Genomic DNA, 11721 nt, shown 5'->3' with positions numbered 1-11721 from the left:
TGTCCGCGCGCGCCCAAGTCGGCAGCAAAGGACGCATCGGAGGAACCCCAGCTCGCCGCCAAGAGAGAGACGATCTACATAAGTTTCAAAAACAAGAGAGACGATGTACATGTGTGAAGGATCTATCCATACAAGGATCTACAACATGCAATAAATAAGAAGGAATATATTTGGGATTGACCAGTCTATTAGCCTGGCTCGCAGTCACACATTTTTCGCGCACGTGAAGTTCTTGTATCAATTCGAACCCATGGGGCTGATTGGTTGCCTCGTTTTAGCCGAACGAGCAGGCTCCCCGCATGCAACTAGCGCGTGATTGATGGATGCAGCAGCTACTGGACCTGTCTCGTGCGATGCACGACTACAAAAATGGTTTCCAGGTGCGGTTGAAACAATATTTTCAGGGTGGGCGCGCTACCGCTCCTAGCTTTCGCAGCTATAAATAGTTATTTGTAGGAGCGGGTAAAAGGTTCGTCCCTGTAAAGCTTTTTTTCCAGGGACGGCTGATGGCCCCTTGAAATACGTTATCGCCAAAATTTTGTACCAATTTCACGCAAAATTTTTAAAATGTGGTTCTCAATCAACCCATTTAGATCCAACACTCAAAGAACACTATGCAATATAATATATATAGCCAGTTCCTACATCAATAAGGAAAGAGTAGGGGTACATCCACGCCATAATACAATATAACCAATTCTGACAATAGTGCAAGTTCGTACATCATTACTTAAGATCTTAGAGAGAATATGTTCAAATTCATAAGAAAAGGGTAGGGGTACATCCATGCATGCTACATATTTAATTTTACTCCGGTTCGCTTCCTTAGATATGGAACATAGTTAAGGTTTCCAATCGTCCAGCCTAGAACTTTATAAAAAGTTAGAGCACGGATGAGTGCACTCTCCTACGCTTCACATGGACGGTCACATACACTACCATAAATCTCGAACAATGGAGAGGTCAGCTGATATGGCCTGTAGAAAGTGAGATGAGCCTGGAACTTCCAATCTTTGGTGAATATCGGGTTTTCACCCATGTAAGTCAAATCCAACACATCCAAGACTTGAGCTAGAATCACACGAAAGCTCGTTGCCGCATTGGTAGTACCAAAGAGATCCTAAAAGATGATAATAATGTGATGAAAGTTAAAAGATGTAACATAACTAAAGTTAAAAGAATGATAAAAGAATGTTTCATACCATGTCATGTTGATTAAGCCGACAAAGTCTCTCAGTAGTCACAATCACATTGCTTTCTCCCTCCTCGAGCTGCTTTATTCGAAAATATGATAAATCTGGCACAAAGTACCCATAATCAAGCAAGCCTCCATGGCGGTCCTCCAAAAGTTACCCTATTTGGTGCTATTTGACCCCATGCGACAATTGAAACCATCGGGATGGCCTCTCCTGGTAACTTCGATGTGAAATCTGTTTCTTGAATAGGTACTTGAAAAGAGATATGTACTCTTTTAAAATGAGGTTCACCAACAACCTCGGTTTGCACTAAAGGAGAAGTACCACATATATCTTCGACAACATCTTTGAGCCATCTAATAGGGTTGATAAGCTACATTGTATGCAAGTAAATTTAGAAATTATTCATGTGTAGTAAAAAATCAATTACAAGAAGGAAAGAATATTACTGTATTGGGAACTGATCCTTTGCTTCGATCGCCTTGTGGCAAGTCAAAGACGCCAGTAGGGAAGTCAATTCCCGGACGATGAGACAACGGCTCCTCGAACATGTAGTCTCCATGATCGCCACCATCACAGCGGCCGTCGCCACCATGGCAAAAAGAACTTCCACTTGCCATAATTAGCCCAAACTATCCAAATAAAATTGTAATAAGATACATTATTCCACAAACATCAACTTCAATAGTAATTACGCCACAAAACATCATAATTCATGCAATGCTAAGAATAAAAGATTGTCAAAAATAATGGAAGAAATTTACAATTGTTGGATTAGATCACATGTACATTATGATAACTTATGAAAACATATTTATTATCATATTGCAATTGCATGGAATAAAAATGGACAAAGGTAACAATTTTAAATTTCTACCGCAATCCCTATCATATAACATTTATATCATTGAGAAAATAATAATATATATATATATATATGATAACATTTATAATCCTTAATGAATTTACTTTAAATAAAATGAAAAAAGAAAAATAAAAACCAACTGTCAGGGAGGAGGCGGCCTGATGGTGACGCTTGTTATTGACACATTTTTAGTACCATTTAAGTGGTGTTTTCATACACATTCTTATACTAACCCGCCACTTGGTACCTGAAATAACCCCATTTTCGTATATGCATTGTATTTTGAAGGATATTCTATTTTTGCAGGAAATTGGAGCTGAAAGTATATATTTGGATAAAGCTCTGAATGAGCAACAAACCTATCAAAGATGAAGGCTAGCAAGCTTAGAAAGAGCCTAGGCCAATCGGCCTGGTGACGCCCAAGCCGATCGGCCAGGGGTCTTCTGGCCTCCTCCGACGCTCATTTTTGGCAAGCACTCCTCCAAGATAACTTAAGGGCTAAGTTTGTGAAGATATGTCAAGGATCACTTCAGGATCAAAGAGGATCGAGCGAAGATTTAGCAAGTTATTGAAGATCAATCTCATCCTGAAGCTACCAACATCTAGGTCCACATGCAAGTGAAAATAAGACTCCTGAGCATCTAAGAAGATTTGGGGACGAAGCAAGACACGAGAGGGCAAAAGGAAGGCCTAGGCCGATCGGCCTGGGGTTTTCCTTCGCCCCCTCACCTTCCAATTTTTGCCACGCGCTCTCCAGGCTATAAATACCCTGAAAATTCACCAAGCCCCGAGATCCATCTACCAGAACTCGACGAATAAAGAGACACACACACTAGAGACACACCAGATTAAGTTCCGGAGGTTTTCAGAACTTTGTCCAAAAACTCCGGAAACCCCCGGATTCTTCCAGAACAATTTCCAAAAATCTCTGGACTTCCAGAATTTTCCGGAATACTTTCCGGAAACTCTGTAAACTCCGAAATATTCCGGAAGAATCTTCAGAAAAATCTGAAGCTCTTAAGTTAGCACCATTCTAAGTATCCCTATGTGATGTGCAGGTGCATAGGTGTCTATTTAGGTCATCTTGATCACTTTTTTCAATGTAAAGACCAAAGGTTACGCATCCTTCTTAATAGTGCGGCATTCCTATACTCAAATTCAAACCAAAAATAAATTTAGCCTTCAAGGTATGCCCTTTACCTATTCATTTCCTTTTTGAGGGGTCAATCAAAAAGGGCCCATGTCCATCATTCCTTTTAAACCTGCTTATACACTTGAAATTTCATTAGACGCTTAAGCTTGCATCATTAATCCATCAAAACCCACTTAGGGGGACAAGATACTCTTCAACTCCGCTTCTCATAAATGCCTAAAGTAGTGTCTTCTAGCTCAACAGTGGCTACACTATTCCTTATATCTTTCCTCTTCCTTTTATTCCCATCGGTTGGTTTTGCTTGTCGTCATCACAATAACTGGAATTGTTTTTGTACCAATTTGCAAAACATACAGGGCATTGCTCCAAGCCTTTGAAAGTATCCTCGCGGTACAAGATACAATGGTTTGGACATGCATGAATTCTTTCCACACCCATCGTGAATGGACTAACAAGCTTCTTTGCTCGATATGTGTTGGCGGGCACTCCATTTGGCTTTGGAAGCAACCAAGCCAATATACGCAACAGATCATTGAAACTACCATCGGACCAGCCGTGTTTAGCCTTTAGAATCAATAGCTCAAGTATGAAATGAAGCACGATCCAGTGTTTTGGACATCCCTTTGAACGCTTGTACACATTCTCCTCCGCTAATTTCTTCACTGTCTCGAAGTTGCACTTCCAACAAATAGTTCCACTTTGGTGTGGTGCAACAACTGGCTCAGAAAATCACTATCGTCAAGTTCGTCATCGCCTCTACTATCATAACCGCCATTGTAATCACCACCACCATCGCCACCCTCGTAAACACCATCATCATTGCTGCCACCCTCATCAAAAGAATCGTAAGCATCAAATATTCTTTCAAACTCGACATCTTCCATGATTTTGTCGAGCGGATTCTGAGGGGGTGCTTTCTTACCATGATATGTACAGATCATGTAGTGTTCAACGAAATCTCGAACCATCACATGCGATCTTATTATAGTTGTCTCGCTGAATACTCTCATGTTCTCGCAGGTTTTGCATGGACAAGCCACCATCTTTGTCTTCTTGATCATTGCATTATTCTCCGCAACTTCAATGAATTTGTTAAGTTCTCCACGGAAATAGGTGTCCATTCTTTGTGCTTGGTACATCCATGTCCTATCCATCTCTGTGAACAACAAAAATAAATTACACAAAATGAAAATATCATACATGTCAACTTGTTTTATTCTAATAAAAACATTATATATATAATTACACACATGTACTATTTCCTAATGAAAATATCATCCATGTCAACTTGATTAAAACTATCATAAATGTTAAACAAACAAGTACTAAATATATAATTACACATGTAGTATTTCCTAATAAATAAATAAAAATATAGAAATCTTGGAAAAAATATGAAAAATAATTATTCATCATCCATATCAACTTGTTTTGTCCTACAAAATATTGGAAAAAATGAAAATTATATCATGCATGTGTCAATACAGAAAAAACCAAATCTTCTCTCTCCTCCATGGATCTAGGAAATTCATCGTTCATGAATGAGGCTAAAACATCAAAGTTGAGTCCAAATGATTAGATAATCTTATTCTCCTACCTAAATAAGCTAACTTCATCCAAAAGTTTGAGGTAAATGGATCTCCAAATGGCTAATCCACACCTTGGAGATCTAGATCTATCTAGAGGTACATGGAATTTCATTTGAGCCTAAAACCAATGCGATAAGCTTAAAAAAGACAAGGAATTAGCATCAACTTACCTCCTATAAGCTCCAATTCCAGGGAAACAAAGTTGAAAACCTTCCCCCACCTTTTTCACTTTTTTTGATTTTCGGGCAGCACCTCCTCCGAGCAGTAAATGTGCTGTCGGGAGGAGGAAGAAGCCCAGCTGGTTGTTTTGTCGCCTATTTTCAGGGACGGGTCGCTCGTGTGGCCCGCCCCTAGAGAACCAACCATTTGCAGGGGCGGGCCATGAGGTGACCCGCCCCTATAAATGCGGGCGATTTTTAGAGGCGGGTCCCTGAAAAGATTATTTCCGGAGGCGGCTGCAAATGGTTCTCCATGGACGGACCGCATGCTACAGTAATTACCCCGTTTTGTAGGTGCGGGTGGTAATTTTACCCACCCTTAGAAAATACGGAACGTCCCTGCAGATGGTTTTTGATAGTGATTTAAGATTAAATCCTTCTCAGCTAGGCTCCGGGAATACGCAGAAAATGGTCATTCGCCAAGCTGATGGGAGCGCGTGAGGTGTGCAGGATGAGAGAGGAGCGGTGCATGGCCTGCACAATGTCAAGGACAGCAATTAACTGATTTGTGCGGCCATGCTGTGAATATGCAGACAACCAAACAACAGGCTTTTGCATGCTGTCAGTCTGGCCAGGGAGGGCCTGGTAAGCTCGCTGGTGCGTGCAGGCTGGGCCCGTGCAAGAAACCAATCAGTGCTTCCGCACCTCACTAAAGAGTTGTTGCTAATAGCAATAGGATAACATTTCATTTTTAATCTTTTGGGAACCAGTTTTCGTTCCCAGCAAGCGCTCACATAATCAACGGATTGTGAAAATGCCAGGCGGTGAGCCGCTTGTGAGAATTCCTGAAATATTTATCTCTTTTTTATGATTTTGATAAGCTGAGTTATTTGGTAATGAAATATCGTGGATGGATATATATCGAGCCTGGTTCCAAAATTTGCCATACCAAATCTAGGACATGTCAAAATGTGGGCATGATAAAACTTTTGTGTAAAATCTGAGAAGAACTAAAGAATATCACTTCAAGTGCCAGAATGCGCGAGCCAAATTTTTTTTGACTTGAACCAAACAAGTGCCAAAATTTCTGAGCTTATCCCAATTTTAGCTGGGAAAGTTTTGGAGCCAATCAAGCAAACTCATCATGTCCATCCCTATCTCTAATCAAATTTATAATATTTACAAATCTTTCCGTTTACATATTTTGTAACATACATTATTATAACATATTTTTCTAAGTGAAGTATAAGTAGAAGATGCCACGCTACTGTATATTCTATGATGTCAATCGTGTCCTTATCACAAGAAGACGAGAGATTAATTGGTTGCTTTTAATTGATTTCATCCCAACAGTAGCTATACAAATTGGAAACGTAGTTGGTATGGACACTATATACATTGATGTGAGTTTACTCGATCGGATGGAGTCGGTCGACAAGAAAGTCCTCTGATTGAAGGTGTGACCGATTAGGCTGCACGCGCGCGGGGTACGCCACCCACTGATTGCCTGATCATTGAGCAGTTTTCACGCTGGCTGCCGTCGTCGCCGGCTTTGTCCTGTCGCCCATGTCGGCAGCCGAGCATAAGGACAGACAGGCCAGCCGTCGTCGTCGGTCTTGGCTTGTCCGCGAGCAACACGACTAGCCGGCGTTGATCTGCTTGCGGATCCACGGCGGCTCGTCGCGCCGCTGATTGGGTGGCGGCCTGCGAGCCCAGCCGAGCCGAGACGGATCGGTGGCCATCAGCCGAGGAAGAAAAGAAAAGAGAGATGATGGATGAGAATTTGCAGTGACTCTCGTCGCTTTCAGGGCCAAAAAGCAAAACCGCAAATTAAGCGCAGGAATGCAGAGGCGTGTTTAGGCGTACGCTGCTGGCTCGATCGATCATCGAAAGCTACTGGCACCAGCCACTGTGCACAGTCTGCATCTCTCCCTGCCGGATCTTATCGTATCGATCACGTCACAAGTTTTGGTGGAAAGCATGCTCTGAAATGGCTGGGGTTTCGTGCTCGTAGTAGGCGAAAACGAGGCGGATTTCATCTGATTTGTCGATTTGATTTGAAGATAGGTGGCGTGCTTAGGGCTCCGCCACGACACAGTACGTTCGATGGTGCCACGCCACGGGGATATGTTCGCTTTGCCCCAACGCCAACATACGTGACAGGCCCGGCCGGCCGGCGAGACGTGTCGCGCGCTCCCAGGCCGCGCCGCAGGCTTGGCCACGAATCCAATCCGACCCATCGTGCGCGGTAGCTTTCCGTCGCCCGGGCATCTCTTTTCTTTGTACGTGTTCGATGCCTGCCACGGCCGGCGCGCGCGTGGTGGTGGCCGGTGTCGACGGCGGCCGGCGTGCAGAGCGCTAGCTGGACCACGTCCGAGTGCGATGCGACGAGATGCGACCGCTCGTGTACCGGCCGCCAAAAGCTAGCTTTGTTGTGGGGGGTTGTGCCTGATCTTTGCTTTGTTGGTCCCTCTTCTTGGATCAAACAAGGAAATAGAAACTATCTGTATACTTCTTCCATCGTCCGTCCGAAACTTTACCCGGTAACAATTCAGAGAAAAATAATTCCTCGACGAAATGATCGCCTAGGAAAAAAAATACTTCCAGACAACTCCATACATGTATCTAAAAAAACTAAAATAATTTATATTTTGACACATTTTGGAACGGTGGAGTACTAGTTATTATTCTAGGAGACTCTTTTCATATCTTGCATGTTGATTTTCTGAGACGCATTAGAAAAAAAAACTAGAAATTCCAATGAAAGCAAAGCAGTTGAACATGAATTTTATAAACCTAATCATTGTTGGCAATAGTAGTAATTAGATTTAGTCCGTTTCAAATTCACCCACCTATGCGATTATATAAAATAACCCATAAATTACCTACACCTGCGATTTTGGAGAAAAAAACCAACGGTAATGGCCTGAATTTATATCTAAATTTTTTATGTCTACAATTATGAAAATGGTACAACTTAAGCTCTAATTTTGTGTTTAAACTGCCTTCATTTGTCATCATGGAAAATAACCTAAATTAACCCTATAAATGTGTATCTAAATTATCCAGCTTTGCAGTTATTAAAAATACCAAAACATAGCCCCTTAAATATGTATCTAGAGGACCTCCATCATTATGAGAAGATATAAACCAAAGTACAATATCCAATTGCTCCAAAATTAAGGAGATAAAGTCTGGATTGATGAAGTCAGCTGTAACAATGAGTTGACATAGCTCAAGCTAAAATCTAATTAAATAGATGTCGAACATATACTCAAATATGTGATGTAAATTAAAATAATATGAACGGGGGTGGAAAAAATATATAGATTAATTCATAACCAGAGGCTATCATAACCAGATAAGATTAATGAATAGGAGTATCTAGTAGTATGTTTTAGAAAATAAATAAATAAAAGAAACCAAACACCTTGATCGCTATGGATCCTAAATTTATCTTTAAAATTCTAATACTTATGTCCCGTTAAGTGCTCATGTCTCCATCGCAAAAAAAAAAGAATCAAATGCCTATTACAATTATTGGCCCATATAGGAGCACGGATTGATGGATTAGTAATTTAAAAATAATTTTTTAAAAATAAATTATAAACAAAACGGTTATGCACAAGAACTCTAATATCCGTCATGGAACACCGTACATTCTCCTCGTAAAATGAAATATCTTTAAGGATGTTTCCCCAGAACGGTGACGATACTTATTTAATTAGTTGGTTGCGAGTTATCATATCAGGAGACAAAATCATACACGCACATAGGTTCTAAAAGCAAGTATCATGTATCTAAATCAGAAAAGATAACTCATGCCGCTTGTCAATTTGCAGTACATGACGCCAGTTGTGGTTTTCAAATTTGCTATCTGTAGCTCAAAACGACATCACAAGCTAGATCATAAAAGCACTTTTGCAAAGCTCCAAGCTCCTTTCCTTTCCCCTTTTCTGATCTATCCGATCCCTACATCAGAGGACATGTACTGCATGCATGCATTCACTAGCCTTTCAGAATTCAGCACAAAATAAATCTTATCATGTAGTTTATACATTGAGTAGGCCAAACGAACATCGAAAGAAGACGTCGCAAGAAGCTTTGCATTTAGAAGCGTAGGAAGGGTTGGTATGTGACCACTGTCTTGTCTCTGCTTTCTTCACTGTTCTGAGACAAATTTTCCATACCTTTTCTTTCAAATAGATCTGTCACGCTTTAGCTTACAACGACACAACACATAAGGCAACCTTTTCTTCTCTGAGGCTATCTTCACTAGGCAAAGTACTGTGAAGAGATATTTTACATTCACATCTGCAAACAGAAATGAAAGTGCTCATGTCAAAAGTTCCCTTCCCCTTTTCTTTTCTTTTTTATGAACCACTGAATCTTATCACAGAACACGTGCACTAGATGTGGTGATATATAGTAAACATGACGAGATACATTCTTTAGGCCTTTTCACCAATTCACCAATAAAAACCAAATCCCATGCTTCCAAGTAGTGAAGTAGGCTAAAAGACTACCAAGAGAAGAAAGAAAGCAAACTCCTAACCACCACACCGTACCCTCATGCCCTCAAAGACCTAAAAAAGCTAAAAGCCTCATTCTTATTGACGATGATTTGTAGGACTAAACTATAATAACCATAGGAATAAGAATATATAAATAAGGTTAATTTCCAAGAATCCTGTTGCGACATGATAGTGTTTTAATAAAATCCACATGCATCTTAATTTCTCCTTACGATCCTGAATCCTGCAAATTTTTTATAAGTTTTCATATTTGCTTCGCTGGCGTTCCATTGTTAACCATTCGACAAGTGAGATACATTCTTTTTGGGTATTCTGACCCGCAAAACAAATCTCATACCAAATGAGTGAATCAACCAAATAGGCTGAAAGATCACTAAGAGAAGAAAGACACCTCCCGTGAATGTCGGAATTGAGCGCAACTATAAGACAACACAACACGAGTGAACTAGATATGGATTTGTGTGTCGCCAATTACGGTTGATGATCGAAAGATGCACAAAATTGTGCCACCCTCAATCAGTGATCTGGCCAACCGTTGCAAACATCTCGCGCTTGAAGCACAATCAACCTATTGTCCATTGCTGTTGAGCCACGACACACACATCAAGCTCTTTTATCCCAAAATTGACAGCCTTAATTTCACGATAAATGCAAGGAAGAAAATTGTGCCGCGGCTCCCCCCACCCGATCTCAGCTGTCAATTCCCATATCCGACAGCTTCCAAGGACGGATCAACACCACCCGTCAATCCGTCGATCCAACGGCCGAGAAAACCGCACGGGTTGCTCAGCGCCCCACAGCTGCCCTCACGGTACAGCGCCCGCAGCGGATCCGAGCATCCCCACACACCACTCGCCGCTGGCCCATAAGAAGCGCCCCCCTCCCGCGCCACCGGCCTCGCCATTGCTTGCTTGTCGCAGAGCAGAGCTCGCCGAGGGAGAGAAGCAGAAGGAGAGAGAGAGGGAGATTGAAAGATGCCAATGGAGAGGTCGGTGTCGTGCGCGGAGAGGGGCAGCGTGTACGGCGGCGCGGCGGATATCCGGAGCTACAGCGCCAGCTACGCGCGGCCGGCGGCGGCGCAGGCGTCGTCGAGGGTGGTGAAGCGCGCCCGGAGCGTGAGCTCGTGGGCGCGCCCGGCGCCGCCGCCGGTGCAGCGGAGCGGGAGCACCAAGAGCGTTGCCGCCGGCGGCGGGGGCGCCCGCCCGACCCCCGGTCTGAACCTGCGGTCCTACAGCGCGTCCTACGCGGCCTCCTACGGGCCCACCATCACGGCCGACGGCGGCGGCGGCGGCGGGCAGCTGAAGCGCTCCGGCAGCGTCACCAACTGGACCTCCGCCAACCGCCGGTCCGTGAACCTCCGCGGGTACACCCCGTCCTTCGCCGCGCTGGACGACACCGCCACCGCGGTCCCGGCGGCCAAGAAGGCGGCGGCGCTGGACGACGCCGAGCTGCAGCGGAGGAAGCGGCTGGTGATGTACAAGACCTACGACGTCGAGGGCAAGGTCCGGGAGTCGGTGCGCCGCGGCGTCACCTGGATCAAGGGCAAGTGCTCCCGCGTGGTGTACGGCTGGTGGTGATGATCGATCGCTCCGTCGTCGTCCTTTCCACCGGCCGATCATCTCACCACGCCGCCGCGCCATCGCCGGATCTCCGCCGAGCCACCGGCCGATCATCCTGTTCAGAGTGTACTGCCTGTGAGTTGAGCGTTTCTTGATACCTTTTATGTTCTTGGAGCTAGGATTTGATTTTAGTTTTTAGGAGGTCGATCGATTTGGTGGCATGTATATAGCATGAGCAGTGGAGGAGCTCCTCTTTGGGAGGGAGGGTAGAGAGGGTGTGGGTGGTGGCTTGGTTGTTGGGATGACAGATTCCAAAGAGAATGCTCCAGCATGTGTTGTACAGATATCACCTTTCCAGTGTACTTGCTACTTACTAGCAGTTTCTGGTTCATGTAATTTAGGTACTATACACATATATAGAATAAGTTTTTGTAAATTACTACTGCTACATGTATATTACTTCTTCTTCTTCTTCTTCTTCTTCTTCTTCTTTCTAGGCTTGATGCAAATGACCAAGTTTTTCAACTGGTGATGGGAAGTGTCTCTTTCTAATCTTCTCCACTCATTGAAGCGGCACCTCACTTGCTTGTTGAATGTGTTCTGAAAAAGGCAAACACGTACAGACAATGGGCTGTGGTCACCCCATTGCGGATTCTCCCGGGCAAC

General features: G+C 43.4%; 1 protein-coding gene across 1 annotated transcript; it reads left to right on the top strand.

Moving 5' to 3' along the window:
• The first annotated feature begins 10376 nt into the window (after nucleotides 1–10376).
• On the top strand, nucleotides 10377–11491 carry LOC117854444 (uncharacterized). The gene has a single exon (XM_034736671.2). The coding sequence runs from the start codon at nucleotides 10471–10473 to the stop codon at nucleotides 11071–11073; it is 603 nt and encodes a 200-aa protein (XP_034592562.1). The 5' UTR covers nucleotides 10377–10470; the 3' UTR covers nucleotides 11074–11491.
• Nucleotides 11492–11721: the final 230 nt, after the last annotated feature.

This window comes from Setaria viridis, chromosome 1, assembly GCF_005286985.2.
Source record: "Setaria viridis chromosome 1, Setaria_viridis_v4.0, whole genome shotgun sequence".
Lineage (NCBI taxonomy): Eukaryota > Viridiplantae > Streptophyta > Magnoliopsida > Poales > Poaceae > Setaria > Setaria viridis.
This window is presented reverse-complemented; position numbering and strand designations above follow the sequence as displayed.

Excerpts from the sequence above, each read along its gene's own strand:
- LOC117854444 (XM_034736671.2), top strand. The coding sequence starts at position 10,471 with ATGCCAATGGAGAGGTCGGTGTCGTGCGCGGAGAGGGGCAGCGTGTAC.